Source organism: Silene latifolia, chromosome 10, assembly GCF_048544455.1.
Source record: "Silene latifolia isolate original U9 population chromosome 10, ASM4854445v1, whole genome shotgun sequence".
NCBI lineage: Eukaryota > Viridiplantae > Streptophyta > Magnoliopsida > Caryophyllales > Caryophyllaceae > Silene > Silene latifolia.
This window is the reverse complement of record NC_133535.1, coordinates 9,456,919-9,476,294: the sequence shown is the minus strand read 5'-3', so window position 1 is coordinate 9,476,294 and position 19,376 is coordinate 9,456,919. Positions and strand designations below refer to the sequence as shown.

At 37.1% G+C, this 19,376-nt stretch overlaps 3 protein-coding genes across 5 annotated transcripts; all 3 read left to right on the top strand.

Moving 5' to 3' along the window:
- The first annotated feature begins 4,598 nt into the window (after nucleotides 1-4,598).
- Nucleotides 4,599-9,046, top strand: LOC141605008 (uncharacterized). Its single transcript, XM_074423638.1, has 3 exons — nucleotides 4,599-5,174; nucleotides 6,047-6,172; nucleotides 7,291-9,046. The coding sequence occupies exons 1-3, from the start codon at nucleotides 4,767-4,769 to the stop codon at nucleotides 8,776-8,778; spliced, it is 2,022 nt and encodes a 673-aa protein (XP_074279739.1). The 5' UTR covers nucleotides 4,599-4,766; the 3' UTR covers nucleotides 8,779-9,046.
- Nucleotides 9,047-10,205: 1,159 nt separating this feature from the next.
- LOC141605007 (uncharacterized) lies at nucleotides 10,206-13,840 on the top strand. The gene is made up of 3 exons (XM_074423637.1): nucleotides 10,206-10,444; nucleotides 12,833-12,965; nucleotides 13,342-13,840. The coding sequence occupies exons 1-3, from the start codon at nucleotides 10,281-10,283 to the stop codon at nucleotides 13,393-13,395; spliced, it is 351 nt and encodes a 116-aa protein (XP_074279738.1). The 5' UTR covers nucleotides 10,206-10,280; the 3' UTR covers nucleotides 13,396-13,840.
- Nucleotides 13,841-14,391: 551 nt separating this feature from the next.
- On the top strand, nucleotides 14,392-18,952 carry LOC141605006 (uncharacterized). 3 transcript variants are annotated; one of them, XR_012526260.1, is made up of 3 exons: nucleotides 14,392-14,518; nucleotides 15,356-17,724; nucleotides 18,564-18,952. XR_012526260.1 is itself a non-coding variant. In XM_074423636.1 (3 exons), the coding sequence occupies exon 1, from the start codon at nucleotides 14,563-14,565 to the stop codon at nucleotides 15,907-15,909; it is 1,347 nt and encodes a 448-aa protein (XP_074279737.1). In that variant the 5' UTR covers nucleotides 14,403-14,562; the 3' UTR covers nucleotides 15,910-16,146; nucleotides 17,479-17,724; nucleotides 18,564-18,952. The 3 variants fall into 3 exon arrangements, 2 of the variants coding, with proteins under 2 accessions (XP_074279737.1, XP_074279736.1); XM_074423636.1 differs by having other exon boundaries at nucleotides 14,403-16,146; nucleotides 17,479-17,724; XM_074423635.1 differs by having other exon boundaries at nucleotides 14,403-16,146; nucleotides 17,249-17,724.
- The last annotated feature ends 424 nt before the right edge of the window (nucleotides 18,953-19,376 follow it).

Here is a 19,376-nt window from a genome sequence, read left to right as displayed (position 1 = left end):
GATAAAAATATAATGCATTGAAATTAGTAAAAGATTTGCCATATCTAGAGGTGGACATTGGGCTGGACTGGGCTGGGCTGGTGCGGGCCAAGGGCGGGCTGGGCTGGGGTAGAGCAGCCCTGGCACGGCACTAACATAGGACCGGACTGAAAAAACCCAACACTAGCACGGCTGACCGGGCTGGGCCATGTGCTGACCGGGCTGCTAAATTCTGGCCCGTGTGACAGTGCTGGGCCGGGCCGGGCTGGCCCGCTATGTTGTCCACCTCTAGCCATATCTATACAAATGAAATGGTTGACCTATTTTATTCTTAATCGGTCTTAAGAATGACCTAATGAAATTTAAATTCAAGTTTTGGGTACATTACCTTGAAGAGACAAACCTTTATCGAAATGTGGAATCACTCCACATCCTCATAGTACGAGAAAGTGCAATGAGAGGAGATACTGAGATCCAATCTATTGAACTACCCTATATACACAGTGATTCAATGAGTAAAGGGCAAGACAAGGACCCGAACTATGTATCTTTTTTCAGCTAAGGACCTAAACGTTTAAACTTTACAGTTAAGGAACTCATTCCTAATTCCGTTAACTTTAACGTTGAAAGCTAACAATGGGATAAGGGATTAAACGAGTGGGGTCCATTTAATATGAAAACAGTGGGGATAGAATTATTTCCGCCTTATCTTCATTGCCTTGATTTGTCTAATTTTCTCCTTGTCCTCTCTAAAACAAAAATGAACAAACACAGTAATTTGTTTCTTAAATGCATAAAGCTGTAGGTGTTTACAAGATGGGGATATGTTAACGATATTTCTTCTTTACATATTCTACTATTCTAGTATTGTATTTTTGCTCATACAATTGATCTATGTTAGAACGGTTATATTAGTCGTTGTTATAAAGGACTAAATACTACTCATATAGCTAGATGAACAAGCGTTTGTTAAAACGAGTATATCCGTCTTAAACACGAATTTGTGTTGCTCTTATCAGTTTATCACCATTTATATCAGGTTTGGTGGGAGATTAGTAGAGGTTTATCTAGTTAATTATTTCATGTATGCAAATTCTCATTTAAAACGGTATTATCTGTTTAATTTTAAGACGGGTCAGGTAGTTCGAATAAAACAAAAGCATAATGTAAAGGAAAAAGCGAACAAATTTGTTTAATATGCATAAGTGGTGTAATACTACTAGACCCATTTTATTGTTAAAACGGATATATCCGTCATAAGAAAAACCTACGATTTCATGTATCATTATTCATGAATGATAAGTGATGAATGGAGATTAGTTTTTTTTTTGGTACATGAATGGAGATTAGTTAATAGGAATATTGACATAACCATGTTCGAACTTGAGAATTTTAAATGTTACTTGGATTTTGGCCGTTTTAGGTAATGGGTTGATAACTAAGAACAAGAGTTAGCTCAAGTGCTAAGAATTCTCTTTACCCGACTATGAAATGTGGGGTTCAATTCTCATTGGCGACATAGTACGGTGCGCTGATTTGTACCCAAAAATAAAAAGATAATGGGTTGATAACTCGATATTGGGTATTCACAATTCATTGAAATTTTGACTTCAGAAATTAACTTTTGCAAGAATGTATAACTCATTTTGACTTTAATGGGACCCACATGTACTTGCCTAATTGATTTTTGACGGAGATGTAACGGCAATTGGACGAGAGTCCCTAAACTGGAAAAATTTAAAGTTGGAGTCCTTATTGGAAAAAATATGCAAAGTTTAATCCCTTGTCTTCAGGTTAACTCGTGATTCAATCATCCACCTACGGAAATTTTCTTCTCCCTATGCATGTCCGTAATGTTCCTGTTAATTTATGATGCTCATATAAGTTTGAAACAATAAGCGATTATCCGTCACCTGATCCTCGCATGTTCTTTTTCTTTTTAATCTTCCTAAGCTCAAGAAACACGTTTTTCCTATACAACAAAACTCTCACGGTTCAAACATTCCCCTAACATTCCCCTATCTACCAAATTCGATTAAAAAGGCAGCTGATAATGCCACGACTTGAGAAAAATGATTGTAGTTTTTGAGTTTTTGTATATTTTTTTTTTAGTTTTATAGAGTTTATAAGTTATATTTTAGTTTTCTTATGTTAAAAATCAAATTTTTTTGAGCTTATATGTAATTTTTTTGAGTTATAATGTCACTTTTTGAGATTAATGTTAATGTAAATGAACTCAAAAACTTTATAATAAAACTCAAAATTTTTAAATTAAAACTCAAAAACTTTACTTGATGATCAACAACTATATCATACTCCCTCCCTCCCTCCATTCAACTCCAAATGGTACATTTTTTTTTTCAGGTTTGTCAACGCACGTTTTACATCGTAAATATCTTTAGCTATACTGTTTTAAAAATTATAAAAATTTGATATTTTTAATGTACTCTTAAAGACGATTAAAACAAGATCCCACATGAATATATTTTATCTTATATATTGGGAGGAAATGAGAAGATTCTTCTTATTTATGAATAGTGTACAAAAGAAAAACATACCATTTGGAGTTGAATGGTATTATATCAAATGCATAATTCACTTACTGATATTTACTTGGTCCATGGAAAGTGTGAGAGCAATAGTTTAATACATTACTATTTCTAGAGGGTAAGGTTTTGTGGCATTATTCCTTGTTATTTCTTATGCATTCTACTTTTTGTCTTATTTACCCATGTGGGTATACTTGACTCGTCACAAGCTTGTAATGGATATATCTGCTACAAGGGAGACTGAAGATAAATACGGAGTACAAGGCATCTTAGCTTGATAATCATGTGTATAACTCCGATTTGACAAAAGAAACTCGAGTCTACAAAATAATTTGAATAAGCTTAATGTTATCTAAACAAATAAGCGAAATGAATAATCTTAACAACGCTTGAAACTCGGTTTAACCTAAGTTGAATCTAAATCAACATAGAACAATCCCAATTCTATATGAATTTTCCCTCCGTCTCGATCATTTGTTATCTATATCAATTTTGGCACAAAAACCAATGAAATGAGAAAAAGAAGAGAGAAATAATGATAAACAAAATGGTTCTCTCGCATGACCACCTGTACACATTATATGTCTATTTTTTTTTTTTGGTGAAGTCATTATATGTCTATTTGCTCACTTGTGTAAATCTTACCAAAAAGAGAAATAGATTACAATTGGGTATTACATCTCAAAACAAAAATAGATAACAATTAACCGCGACAGAGGGAATATGAATTATTTCCTGCTTCTGGTTATTAGACTTGACTTGTTAGACTGATTTTCTCGTAATTTTTTCATCATCTGCTCCATTGGAATATTGTTTCTTAGTTTTTATCAAATGTTGTAATGAAAACTTTATGCAATTTGAATGGATTCACCCCCATTCTTCACTAATACAAGCTATAAGAACCAAAGTGGCTTGAGTGTAGTGCGGGAGTGCCTCAAAGTGTTGCAAATTGGCAACGAATTGAGAGGTCCCGGGTTCGACTCCCTACACGGGAGTGCTGCGGTTACCTGTCATCCTAAGGGATGTCTTACCTTACACAGTGGTTTGCAGGGTATTGCATGTGCCCGGGAGGATTAAACCCCTCGTCATCAAAAAAATACAAGCTATAAGACGAGAAATTATTAGAATATAAAAAAATTGAATTGAAACTAAAACCTCTAAATAACAACATCCTTTTTAATTTGAACACCTTCACACTAAATCGACTTTTGTGACACCCTAATGCCCTTTCACCGTTCACGTAGCACAAATGCTAAAATAATACCGTTGTAATGTCAATTACAGCAATCAATAACATAACATTATGCAAACTAATCATAAACCAATAGATAAATAAAAGAACAACAATAAGTCTTGCTTGCGACGGGTCGGATCTTGCGACGGGTATTATGTGAGTGGAAATGGGTAGAGGGGACAAGGTGGGCACCCACCTCATGTGCTTTGTCTCTCACCCTTATGGGTTTTTTGTGAGAGAATATGGTACCCGTCTCTTGTTTGTGACGGATACCCTCCGTCACAAATAAGAATTTGTGAAAGAACAATGCCTAACAAAGTCTAGAGTCTCCTAGGGTTTCCTGTCTATTTTCTTCATAGTGTCGATCCTCTAGTTCGAGGATTATCTCACGATTTCGATTGTGAGATAGTCGTTTTTCTTGCTTGTTTTCTTGGTTGCTTTTGTTTCTTCTATGCAGGGTCAGATGAATGGTACAACGCGAGGTCATATTCGAGACGGAAAACGGCCGATAGGGGAAGAGGAGGAGATCGATGGGGAGGCCTTCGAGTGGGAGGAAGGACATGACGAGGGACACGAAAAAGAACAGAATCTCACTCCAATTTAGCTCACTCCAATTTAGCTCAGTTATATTCAGTTCAGTTCAATTCAACTTTATTTAGCTCGATTCAATTGATCAGTTCCATTCAATCGGAAAGAATATACCTAGCACAATTATTATTAGTCGGGACCAAAGTTTCATTTTCACCCAAAAGAGTAAAAGACAAAAGGAGAACAAAGAGAACAACAACAACATAAAGCTACTCATTTATTTATTACTCCCTAGAGTCTAGGCTAGTATAGTGTACTATGAGTATCAACCCCACTTTAAGCAGACAATTTCCGCAAATTTTGACTGTAAAACCAACAATTACACCAAATGAAACAAACAAAAGACCCCATTTCCATAAAAAAAATCTAATCTTTAACAAAAAAACATATCACAAACGGTCCAATTTTTCAATAATATGGAGGAAAGTGAAAAAGTAGAGGAAGAATTAATGGGATTAAAGTTAAAACGAAGCGTTTTATTAGGGAAAAGCAAAGTAGGAAGAGGGATTTGTACACCACCACCTACATTCAAAACATTTGAACCCCATTTTCAACAAAAAACAGTAATTAATTTTGATGCAGAAAATACAGATATTAATGATAGTAATTATTGTATTAATGTTGGTTTTAATTCTGAAGTGACAGCTAGGCAGTTGGGTGCTAATTTGTGGCAGATTTTGCCTCATCTTAATGCTATTTATAAGATGAATAGAAATAATTATAATAATAGTAATTATAATAATAAGGGTTTTGGTAAGGAGGAAAATTTGGGTTTTGGGGTTGATGAGAAATCTGTGGATGATGATGTTCAGGATGATAATCAGGTGATTTGGGTTGTTAATTTTTGTTTTTGGTTGGTTAAAGTTTTAATCTTTTTTGGGTTTGTGTTGTTTTTCTGAATTTGTTTTGGTGATTAGTCTGTTAGCTTGGTTCCATTCCAATGGTGTTAAAAACCCGTTACTCTTTGGTTCTGGATTATGATGAATTAGAGCAAAATGGCTCACTAAAGTATCTATGCTTGCTTTACTTCAATGCAGTTCTCGACGCAATTTTCATCTTGGGTCAGTAGGGTAGTATTGTTGTTGTAATTGGACTGTTGGGCTGTTAGCTTATTGATTTTGATTTGATATAGTAATGTTTGTGAATTATGTTGTGTAATTGGGATTTCTGCCTATAGTTTTGACTAATTCTGTACTGTGTTTCTTGTTTGTGTATCGATGTCATATTCTTTTTTAAGGTATTGAGAAAGGGTTATGGCAAAATAATCAAATTGTTAATGCTTTTTAGGGTAATAAGCATATATAGGCTTTTTTTTGTGTTTACTGGTTTAATGGGATTATGGGAGGTACTAGGACAAGTATGACTTTGACGGATTCAAACCTAGGTCATGAATACCGCCATGACTTTACCTGCTATGCTAGATAACTTTGGTAGCAAATGTAGGTTCAGTGAAAGGGTAATTTTTACTGTTACTGTAGTTTATAGTAGTGTTAGAAAGTAGTGCTTTTCCTGGAAATTTTGTGCTGAGAAGTTGACACATATTCAAGTGGTTGAAATGTCATTCTAAATGAGGGAAGAACCGAAGAATTAGGATGAACTTATGATGTGTATATATGTACAGTAGCTTTACACTGATGGTTAGTTTCAGTCTTTCAGAGTCCAAGCTGTGATTGAATTGGTTACTGTTATTTTTCAGCCTGTAAGTACTGGAAGCTTTCACAGACAAATTGCAGCATCACTTATCCGACATCATCGAGCAGTGGACAGGAATGGCCGTGCATTGCAACCTGTGTCGCCAGCGAGCTATAGCAGCTCTTTGGAGGTATTACATATCTGCCTCTCTGTATTTCATACACTTTAATTTTAGGGTTTGTTGCGTAGGGTGTCTGAACTTTGAAGGTATATGCTGTGTGTGTCATCACGTTGTTCAGGCGCCTACCAGCTTCCTAAATGTAGGTATTTAGTTATAATGGATATGGCTGGCTACTTGAGTCATACTCTGGCGAGAACAATGCCAAAGTTGCCAATTCATACCATAGCAGACACTGGTGTACTACCTGTACTGTTTGGCTTTGATTGGTAACTTGGGATTTTAAGCAAAGGGGAACCTTAAACTCATCCAGCTTCTTCATTTAGATTCACGTCTAGACTGTGTGAAACTAAATGTATGATCAATGCAATGTTTATACCTTAAGGCTTAAGTGTGTTAAAGGATCAGTAGCTCTAATTACAATGTTCTATTCCCATACTTCCTAGTTTGAAGATGCTATGGAGAGCTTCAAAATGGAACATCATTGTCGAAGTAATATTGCTGCTTGTATTTGAACAACCAAACAATCTAAAATAAAATAATAATGTCGATAATTTGAGTGGGGCGTCAAATGGAGTAAAAGTCTCAAAATTCTTTGATTATGTGTTACTGTGTAATTGAATGCAAAATGGTCACTGAAGTGTTTTTTTTTTTTTTTTTTTCCATTGTGGCAGTCATTAGATTCAAATCTTGTCGCAATTTTCATAGGCGTCATTCGGTAACTACGTTTGTATGTTGGTAACTTAGGAGTAAGGCTGTTTACACCCGACCTCCTTACCTAACAGGAGCCAATATACTAGGGTATTGTTTTACTCGAGGGAGTTATGTCTGAAGATTCTGTTAAGTGGCAATACTCACCTGGAAAAGGCCATAGTGCCGTTCTCAAATGCCATGGTGGGTGATGAATATTACGTGGCTGTGAGCTAACTATTGTTCTGGTGATTCGGGCATGTGTGCCAGTCTACTGGCCGGTTTTTCAAATGAGTCATCTGGATTCAGTGTTGTTTTCCTGTCACTCTTCTCTATTTCATCCATCAAATTTGGGACTTATCGCCTTGAAATTTTAACTTGGTCGGTTTTATTGTCTGATCCCAGTCTGATATTTTGATGCATTCTTGTTAATTAAACAGATAACACCATATAATCACGCTGCTTCAACTAGTAGTTCTCTGGAGTACAAGGGAAGGATGGTTGATCCGAGTCATAACCTTAAAACTTCCACAGAGTTGCTCAAAGTTCTCAACCGCATCTGGTGCCTTGAAGAGCAACATGCATCAAATATATCAGTAACTAAGGCTCTTAAGACAGACTTAGACAATGCTCGGACACGAATCAAAGAATTGCTCCGTGAGAAACAAATGGACCGGCAGGTAATGGACAGCCTGATGAAGCAAGTTTCCGAGCAAAAACTTAATCGAAAGAACATAGAGCAAGATCGACTACAGTCTGGATTACAGTCAGTGAGGCAAGAATTACAAGATGAGAGAAAACTGAGGAAGCGTTCTGAAAGTCTGCACCGGAAGATGGCTCGAGAAATCTCTGAGATGAAATCTTCCTTTTCCAAGGCTTTGAATGAATTAGAAAGAGAACGACATGCACGAATTCTCTTGGAGGACTTGTGTGATGAGTTTGCTATGGGAATAAGAGATTATGAGCACGAACTTAGATCTACGAAGTACAGGAATGACAAAGAACAAGCTCAGAGAGAGCATGTTCTTGATGGCTTGATTCTCCATATCTCCGAGGCCTGGTTGGACGAGAGAGTACAGATGAAGCTGGCTGAACAAATTCGCAAGGACAGGGGTGAAATGAGCACGGTTGTCGATAAGCTTCGGCCTGAAATAGAAACCTTTTTAAAGGCTAGGCAAACTGTGGACCCCACTAAATCTGCTAAAGGGAGTGGTTTACGCCGGGGATCTTTGGAGTCCTATAACTTGAACGAGGCAACAAGTGCTCCTAAAAATGCTGATGATGAGGAATCTATTGATAGTGAATCTAACTGTTTTGAACTGAACAAGAATCTAGGTGGAGAATCTTCTAATGGGATAACTCATACGAGAAATATTGATGAATTCGAAGAAAATGATGTTGAAGAGAGAGCAAGGATAGACATTGCAAAGAGGAATGGTGAATCCCATGTGATGAACAATGGTCGTAATGTAACCGGTTTACAAGCACGATTTGAGAAACATATGTCGAGGAGGAAGCTACATGATGGAAAAACTCAAAAGGATGCATCACATGAATCTACTAACCAAAACGGTTTAGGTGAAGAAGAATTACTAGAAAGGAGGAGTAAACGATTTGGGAATCGAGGAGGAAAGTCAAATCATTTGCTCGACAATCTCTTAAGGAACAACTCTTCGTCGTTTGAGGGGGAGAGAATCCATCCGGTGAGTGATTTACCTGAGGAATCTCACGGACTTTTCTCGTTAGCAGGTCCAGCTAGTCCAGTGAAAAAATGGGAGTCTAAAATCCTTTCACAAGACCCAGAAATGTCAGAGTCGTCTACAAGATGGTCTACGGGACCAAGGGAGAACACGTTAAAGGCTAGGCTTCTCGAAGCAAGGTTGGAAGGGAGAAACTTGCAGACTAAGGGATCCAAAGGTTCTGCTTAATGTAACATCAAGATTGGTCGAAGCCTTTTTGCATCGCGAAGATCAAGTCTAGCTGTCTAGATGATTATATTTTCCTGTGAATTTTTTTTTTATTGCTGTGAATATTTGAAGAAAAATTGACAGGAAAATGGGTAATTTTATGATCTTGTCCCGAGAATGTGAACAATCGGGTGACACTGATGTCGAGCCTGTGAATTTCAGAGCATTTTGCCACTGGTTACATGCAATTAGCATGATGTTCAAGAGTTTATAACAAAATGTATTGTTCATATGGAACTATTTATTCTTGCCTGTTATTTCCAGTATTGACTTCCAGGGCTATAAACTTGTGACTGAATGCAGTGACACTTGAGATGTAACACGTAGTGAACAGTTGATGACATCTGAGAGTAATGCTATAAGTTTCCAATAAACACCAATTTTTGTTTAAGACCGTCTTAACTTAAGAGGACTCTTGCACATGAATAGAGATGGAAATAGGAGGTTTTGAGAGATGTTAAACTAAGACGGTCTTAAGCAAGTCCTATTGTAGTATTGTCCAAAAGACCAATAAATGGTTAAATACACCTTTTTTTTTTTTTTTTTTTTTTTTTTTTGTAGTTTTTATTAATCCTGACAAATGGGTCAATCGGGTCAGGTCAATTTCAGGTTAGGTCATTTCGGGTCACTAGACTTCAGGCCGGGCCGGGTCATTTCGGGTTCGAGCCATTTCCAGATCAATTATTATCAAGTTATTCGTGGATAAAATTAGTTTACAACAATAAACATTCGGATCGAGATATATTAAGTCACGCTATTTCGGGTTCGGGTTGAATTCGGATTGGATCAGTTTTGCCAGGTCTAGTTTCTATACTCAAAAAAAAATTACAAACAATTACTCCGGTAAATTGTGAAGAAATTGGTCACGTGCTTATTCAAAGATTTTTATTCCCTGGTTTGCATTTCATGAATCACGAAAGGAGATGAGGGTAATTATTATTAGAGTAATTAAGGTTAAAATAAGAAGAAATGAGAAGAGATTTGTAGTTAATGGTGGTTGTGGTCTAGCGAAGAATGAGAAGAGGAGTAATTTACTTTAACGGTTGGGTTTAGGTCAAGTCGATTTTAGATTGGGTCAATTTTCAGGTTTGTAATAGTTCTGGTCAGATCGGGTCGGGTCTTCACGAGTTCAGGTCATTTTCGAGTCCTATTATCGAGTTTTTATGGTTAAAAGTCTATTTGCAGTAAAAAAAAATATTCGAGTCGAGTTAATTGGTTCAAGTCAATTCGGATTACCGATTAAAACACAGGTTCCCGGTTCAGGTGTCGTTAAGGTTATTCGGGAAAAAATATTCGGACCGGATCAGTTTTGCCCGGGGGTTTACTTCCAATTAAGAAAGAAAGGGGTTATTGCCTTATTGTATTAGCATCTCTTCTTATATATCATCAAAACACCCATAATTCCACATAAACCCACCATTTTAAGTAGAGGAAAAGAGAATTAAGGAAGAAGGTTTGGGGGAATGGGAGCAGCAGTTTTCAGGTGGGTAATGCAGATGCACAGAGATGTTCCTAAAGCTGCCAAATTTTACTCTGAAGGTTTAGGGTTTACCCTCAATGTTTGCACTCCTCGTTGGGCTGAACTCTCTTCTGATACCTTCAAACTTGCTCTTCTCCATACTTCCAGGTTTTTTTCCCTCTTTTTAATCATACCAATTTTACTGTTTTCTTCATTTTTTTTTGTATCTTGTTCTTGTTTTTGTTCTATTTGTTCAAATAGTATGAAAGATCAGAACTTTATTGTATATGGATTTATGGGTATGTGTTGAAATTACATTTAAGACTGTATTTTTGGATTTTTTTGATGAAATTTGTTGGTATAGAGAAGATGATTGTGTGTAAACTGTAAAAGATTGAATTTTTGGGTTGAATTTGTGTGGTTTATTAGTGTTTTGATTTCGTTGACCAATAAAGATCAAGACTTTGATTGTTCTTGATATCCGGTTCGTCTCTATTTACACGGATTATATTTATATCCGTCTTAAGATTAAAAAGGGTCAAATAACACGTTGCTATAAAGATTAGAACTTTGTTGATTATGAGATGAGTCAACCAGTATGTTGCATGAAAGACTGTATTTTAGTGTTTGTAATTGCTTGGAAATGGAAAAATTCATCCGAATACCCTGCAGAAGTGGTTTTCTGAGCATGTTAGTGTTTATTGAGGTTTTTTTCAAGGCAAACATAAGAATTTATCAATTTATTGACTCAATCGAACAAAACCTGACCAGTGGTGGAGCTAGGGTGCCTTATGAAATTAGTCGTTCGCCCCCCATAAATTTTTTTGCCCCCCCTAAGTTCAAATCCTGCCTCCGCCACTGAACCTGACTGATTTGCTATCATATCTATGGATGTGTCTCAAATTTATTACAGCTAGTAATTGTAGACTATTACCACTTTGAAAGAACCGTAAAGAGATCTCTGAAAGAACTGTTATCATATACTGCGTACTATATAGTAGGGTTGAGCAGTTCTCACACAAATTTTAGTATGAGTCACTCAGAAATGTAATATTGCGATAACGTTTCCCCTAGCTGCTGAATGCAGAGTCAAAACATGCTGGAATAGTGAAATTCAGCGAGTAGGGTATGTAAGGACAGTTAACTTGCACTATTAAATGTTATTCTCGGAAAGGTGAAGTTGGTTGAGTTTTAGAGCCAAAACGAGCAATATATCTTAGTATTGGAGCTGACCACAACCTTTGGTCCAAGACTCCAAGCTGACCTTTCTGTGGGTAATCAAGTATATGACACTACAAAATGGGGTTGCTAAATAGCTTACGAGGATTTCTTGATTTTAAGCGGGAAAAAATTGGGATCTGTGAGGTTTTGGTATCATAAAGTGTGCCACTCTAGTTACATAGATTAGCTTTGAAGCAGCCCATTACTCGTGAAGTAACTGAGTTTCTTTTGTCGGCAAAGAATCGTAAAACACATGGGATCTCAATTTATCCGGGGAACGGTCTTTTGATCTATTGTGCCCTTAAAACAAGAGATCGCAATGATGGAATGTTACAACACTAATGTATTTATTGGATCAATTATCACCACTAGTCCACTAGATCTACGAAACACCTCTAGAATGCTTTTTGACATTTTAAACTCAGTTCTGACACCATGCCTTGTGAAGCTTCCAAGTGTATATTATTGCCCACAAATCGGCAGACCATCCCAAGCGACAATGCTAAACGGATATATTGTTATCAACATGAACTTATAGATAACCATAAATGACTATATTGCCACATGGCTGATCCATGCCAAGTTATTCTTGTGGTGTTTCAACCTATTATTCCCTTCCTAGTTACCCCGGGATATTATAGATGGAGCAACACCTGGATATATTGTTTATTTGTGCTACATGTGTGAGTTATATTATATGTCCATGTCTTGGTGTTTTGACCCACTATTCTCTTACCATGGAGGACATCAACATTTTTTGGTTTATTTGTGATATCATTCACCTTGAAGTTGCTACGAGCGTTAATTATAACCTTAAAACCGGCCTTCCAAAACTATTCAGAACTATATTGTTCGTATGAGCCAAGGTTTTAAATGTGAACACGCACACACACACACACACACTTTATAAACCCAGACGGGTACGGGTGCCTGATTTATCCCTGTGGTGATGTTTGAAGGTGAAGTGACGCAATACTTTAATGTTATTATTGGAGTAATTATGATCATTAAATCTATGAAACAACAATAGAATGACAAACAATTTTTCTTTGATTCCGACATTGGACCCCATGAAGCCGTCCTGACTCCTGAGCATGTATTGCCTTCATAATCGGCCTTTCAAGACATCTCCGACAATTTAGCCTAGGTTGTACTCTTTAGTAAGGGGTTTTATGACATAGTTGGCTTCTTCCAAATTAAGCAGATAAAGAAATGTCCAACACTCCAACATGTGTGACTCTCAATAATAACTACCAGTTTCCTCCCTCATGTTTATGGCCTTTATGGTCTCTTTCAACTAATCATTCGTGTTAACGGCTTATGTTGGTATTGCAGTGAGCCGGTTGTGCAGAAGGGGTATTCTTCACTCTTGTCCTTTACAGTCACAGACATCACCGACACTGTCATGAAACTTATAGAGTTGGGTGCAGAACTAGACGGCCCCATCAAGCATGAAACTCATGGCAAGGTTAGTTACTTCAAACATAATATTTCGCGTTGTTAATTATATGTGCATTCCAGCTTGTGTGGCGTTGAAAGAAAATAATTCGTGACAAAAATATGCTTACCAATGTAGTGTAATGATCCAAGTCATCCAACCAACCACTGATTCACTGAATCATTCCTGTGATGCATAAGTCAGAACGCTCCAACCCTATAATTAATGTAAGGAATACAAAAGGATTTGGGTCGGTCTCACCCGTGAAACCATTTTATACAAGACCCACAATTATTATATACTTGTTGTGCCTTAAAGATCTAATGATCAGCTTAGAATGAAGCTATACCATCTGATGGTGCTCGGATTTCAAATTCGATTGTTCTTATGCTTGCATTTATTGTAGGTTGCAGCGGTGTGTCTTGATGGCCATGTGGTGGGGCTTTATGAACCTGTCTGAGACAAGCCTTGACTAATTATCGACAAAGTTATCATTTTACCATTTTACCGGTTCATGTGGCGACTGACATTCTGGTGTCCCTGAAACCGTTCTAATTCTTCAGCTCTAGATCATCCTTGGCGGAAAAAGCTATAGAACCTAACTCTTGGAATGTTTCTGTTTAAAATCCACCCAGATTCGGGGTTTTGGCAATATGACTAATGTAGAAGTTAAACTGAAATACTATAGATCCTGTAAAATTGAGCTTGTCATGAATGTGTTTCAACTTTCAAGATACCTTCATCAAATGTTCTACTAAGTATTTATTTTTCATGTGAGAATAGTTCGTTGGAAAGTTAAAAGCATACGCCTAGCAAAGGTTTGTATGATTTTAGTAGGCGCAATTTAAAAAGATATTGGAGTTGAACATTACCAAGATATCAAAGTTGTTTGGTGTGAGTTCCTTTCTTAAATGTTTTGCGATAATCCAGTAAAGATTTCAACCTCTTGTTTGGATATTTCTTTAGCTTGGTCTAACTTTATATTTGACATAAGGTCACGGGTTGAATAGCTTAACAGATCAATCTAACATGATTATGCGTGTAATTTTCAAAATAAATAAATTATAAGGTTGTAATTTTCAAAAAGTGGTTTTGTAATGCTGTAATCTACAATTTTCTCATATATAAAATATATATTTATTATTTTATTATAAAACAACTTGATCGTAGGATTGTAATATGTTCCTACCTCTAGAAATTTTCAAACGAGTAGAATCGCAAGATTCTAAAACCAAAATAGAATCGTAAGATCTTGGTTCAGCCAAGCGTGTTTTAGATCGTAAAATCGTAGGATCGAATCGAGATTTAGACAACGATGAACCCAATCCATTTAACTTTATTGTCGTGTTCGTGTCAACCCACAATTATAAATGGATCAAAATATCTCAACTCCAAGTAGTCTCCAACCCACTAACTTTATATCGGGTTCCGTTTCATTTTTTCGGGTCGGATCACTTTTTACCAGCACTAAGATTGACAGATTGTTACATGCTCTTTATCATGATTTATTGAAAAAGTCAATTAGGGTTTACTCACTAGCTACTCACTTCACTTCACTTCTGCAAATCTCTCGCCGTTTTCTGGTAATTATTCATTTCTTCTCATCTTTCTCCTTTTTTCTGGAAAAATGTCTTCCCCTTTTTCTAAATTAGGGTTTCGATTTCACCCTCATTTGCATTTCAATTATCGTCATTTCTGCAATTCTGCTAGGCATGATCGTCGTATATTTATGGATTATGTTAGAGAACAATGTCAATTAGGGTTTCATGATCTCCAATTTCCCATTAATCTATTCCACCGAATGATGTCTCTTGTGCCCCGGCCTTTCATTTTTGATTTTAATCGGTTATTTGCGGCAATGCTCAAACTCAAACGATTACAACCTCACCCTGCTGTTATTTCTCTCTATTCACATCTCGACTTATCCGGTACCCGGCCCAATTTACATTCAATGAGCATCCTTGCTAATTGCTACTCCCACTTAGGCCGTGTCGATTTTGGGTATTCTCTCCTTGCCAAATCCCTAAAGCTTGGTTACCCCTTTGAGTCTGATTTAATTCTGTTTAACACCTTAATCAATGGCTACGTTCATAACAACCAGCTTCGGGAAGCTGTTAAGTTGTTGGATGTAGCTGTTGTTAAGCTTGGCATTCAGCCAGATATAGTTACATATGGTACCATGGTCAAAGGTCTTTGCGGGGCTGGGGACAATGCCGGCGCTCTCGACGTGCTCCGCCGAATGAATTCTCACCCCAACGGTTGTAAGCCTAACCTTGTCATCTATAATACCCTTATTGACGGTCTTTCCAAAGACAAGTTAGTAACGGAAGCCCTCAACCTCTTTTCAGTCATGAAAACTGAGGGCATCAAACCGGATGTGTTCACGTATAACTCAATGATACGAGGTATGTTCACTCTAGGTCGTAAGGGAGAGGCTAAGGAAATATTGGTTGAGATGATGGAGAGCAACATTGAACCGGATGTATCTACTTATAACATGTTGGTTGACATGCATTGCAAGGACGGGATGACTCATGAAGCAGAAGCCATATTACCGACAATGATTAAACGAAGATTGACTCCTAATCTAATTACTTATAACACTTTAATGCATGGATATTGCTGGTGCGGCCAAATGGACAAGGCAAGAGATCTCATGGATTTGATGGTCAAAAACCATTGTCAGCCCAACATTGTGACTTTCTCTACTTTGATCAATGGTTTTGTTAAACTTCAAAGGATCGACAAAGCCCTTGACATATTGCACGAGATGTGTGAGCATGGGATTGCCCCTGACGTATGGCTCTATAACATTCTCATAGATGGCTTGAGTTGGGCTGGCCGTGTTCAAGATGCAGAAAACCTTGTCTCTGATCTCTTATCCAGGGGTTTGGTACCGAGTCTTACTATCAAAGGCCATTGTAAAAAGTCATATAACCACAGCTATCGACCTCCTAAGTCCTACACAAAATGAAGCAAAACGGATGCATTTCTGATATAGTCACCTACAATGTGATCTCTTATTCATGGTCATTGAGGATTTGCCAAGTGCATTATGTTACCGTGATATAATGGTTAACGAGGGCTTCAAGCTGATGCTACAATTCTTTCATCGTTCCTTGAGCATTCATCTCATGATAACCCATAGTTTCTCCAGAAGTTTCGAAATTGACTGATAATTTCTGCGGAAATATGATAAAACGTCCTTGAGGTACATTTCTGAAATATTGTGTTTTGGCTATATTCGTAATCTGCATCAGACTATGAGTGAGCGTTGGCACTTAGCATAAATATGACATGACCATTTCAACCCTGAATGTGAAGAATAGAGCACGTCATGCATGCCATTTGCGGTCCCAAGTTGGAATTCCTTCTTTTGTCTTAAAGTCCTATTGATTTTCTTTGTTGGTCTTCCTGTAAACGTTGCTCATGTTGCCCTCTGTTGTTAGATGATTTTCATTTGTATTTGAAAGGAAGATAGACGAGATTGTTTTTCCTTCTTTACTGGTTGGTTATCAAGGTTCTAGCCAAAAAAAAAAATGTCTATCAAGGTAGTTGAAGTAGTTGTTGGTACTGTTTCATTTTTTCTTGAATCCTTGATTGGTTATCACACGATAACTTGGAGTCACTGTTGTTTTCTCGGCATCGACATGGTGGTGATTATCACTTGTTTTATTTGATGCTAGAATATGAAAGAACTGTCATCCGGGTAAACTTTCTGAAATGGAGATCATAATTTACTTGTTTACTAGATGTATCACCTACTATCATCTACACCAAATTGCATCATTAATCGTTGTACTGATCTTTCAATCAGTCCTTTGAAACTTTAAGCACCAAAGATGTTATTTTCTCTAGAGCTTCCCTTTTCAGAAGTAAAGAAACAGTTAATCTTGATTGCAGTTGAGAGAAAGGGTTTAATTTGTTCAGCGTGGTAGCAAAATTTATTCTTATGAGAGGCGGAAGTGGAGCACCGCTGTCTTATATTGACCTCTCCTAAATCGAACGAATCTTAATGGATGCTGTTGTGTTAGTGTCTTTTATAATACAACATCTGATGATTCATTGTTATTGAGTATCTAAAGAATGCAATATGTTAGCGTGATATAATGATTATTTTAACAGCTCCTAAACCAAATGAATATTAATGGATGTTTTCTTGGTAGTGTCACTTATAATAGAATTTATCTGATGATTCATCGTTAATTTAAAGGATTCATTATGCTAGCATGATATAGTGATTAACAAGGGCTTTGAAGCTGATTCTAGCTCTCTTTCATTGTTCCTTGACCATCTATCTCATGATAAACAAGAGTTTATCGGAAGTTGTAATATGACTACTTGAAGAGAACTTCTGCGAGAATTTGGTGCTAGGATATTGAAAGGACGAAACATACTCTCTTTTTATCTGAAGCTGCAATCAGGCTGGTTATGAAGCATGCTGATATGACAAAAGGCACGAAGTTGTATGGTTGTTGCCTCAAGACTGATACACCCATCATAAGGGTGGCTTGTTTAAAAGACTTTGTTTGTTGATCTTCAGTATACTGCAAGAATGAAGCTGATGAAGGCGATGTCTATAACTTGGCGATTATAGTTACAGCTATCCTCTTAACGGCACCTCAACACAAGTTACAGCTATCCTCTGGATTGCACCTCAACCCACAAAGTCAAGCCTGACCATGCCGGATGTCACCACGACGTGCCAGAACTCGACTTGCCCATAACCGACTCGACGGACTTTGCCATACCTGGACCGCTGGACGGACCACTCCTATATCAATATTAGGTATGTAATTTTTGGTGTTCGGGTTTATATGTAATTGGGAATTATGCTAATCTGTTGTATTTGTGTCGGATTATCTAAACTAGGGGTGCAATTGAGGGTAGCTACATGAATTTTTAATAGTTCCCCAATCAAGTTCACTTGAATCTGTTGTAATTGTATCAGATTATTTCATAATTGTTTTCTTCAGTTTAGGTCTTTTGATATAGGTTTATTGTATTAGTGTATTTTAATTGGTTTTGGTTGCATTTGTTGGGTAAATGGTTAATTTATTGGCTTATTTTGCCTTGATATTTAGGTGATATTTATTGGAAATAAGTGGGTTTATGGTCAATTGTATTGATTTTTGCCGTGAAATTCAGTTGTTTTATCACTTTTATGTGAGAATTTAGCCATTTGATGTTCTTTTGCTAAAATTTGGAATGTTTTTAGGTGTTACTTAAGGTTTCGAGTCCATTGATGATTGTTTGTTGTGTTTTTCTTGGATCCTTGACTAGAACGGAGTTGAAGATGTGTAATCTGGGTTTTGGAATTGTGGTTAGTTCTACACTTCTAATGGTTTTAGTATGGGTTTTTGTGGTACAATATCAGTTGAGTATGTTGTCAATTTTGCTTGAATATGATCCCTCGATGGTGGCTGGGCAATAATCCTCAGACACCTTTTGTCTCTTAAATATACTAGGAACTGTGAACATTGTTGCTGAATTTAAAATAATACTACTATGAACATTGCTGAGGGTACGTGTTTGGCTGTTACAATAGCTATATTAATCGAACTATATTCTGTCAGTGTGTCAGTTTCTTTTAAATCTGCCTCTTAAGCAAGTGTAGTTGTTTTTCAGGTACTTGGACATGAAGGATGAGGATACAATTGTAAGATTCCCGAGGATTATGACGTTTATGCTAATGACGGGGATGACAATGGTGATGCTCAATTGATAGCCTCAACCTGTTATGATCCTCCCTCGGGGAATGTCATTTCCCAGATAGCCTCAACCTGTTATGATTTCCAGAAGAATGTCATTTCCCAAAGTGGGTCGAGTTTCGACATATATGCCTCACCATTCACTTACTCCAGTACTGCACACAAGCTTACTGTTGTTGGGTGTGATGATTATGCATATATTTATATGTCTGGAGGGATACAATCAGAAAAGAAACATGCATTTACTTGGTGATGATATGGCACTTTGGAAATCTCTGAAATAGAGGAATCACTTGATCGTTGCTATATCGTTACTTGTGCTCTTTCTTATATTCATAGTTTCATACTGCCTTCTTAAAGCCAATTGTTCACAGGTATGTCAAGTCACCTGGCATACTACTCGACGTGTCAGTTTGGGCCAAGTTGGCGAAACCGGGCTACTCGGTAACCATTACTTTAGGGAAGAAAGATTGAAGATGGCTAATTCACACATTTCACAGTACTCCGGAGTAGGCTGTGAAACGAAAGAGGTAACTGATAAATGTGATGTTTTTAGCTCTGGACTTTTGATATTGGAATTGTTAATTGTGAAGGATCCGGCTTATGGCCAAATGTGGATTAGATACGGACATATGGTTAATACTTAATATGTTTGTTTCTGAGGTTGAAAAAAATGGCATTGAGGTGATAGGCATGAATGTGGTGGAAGAAGGTAATGTGGACAAGATTC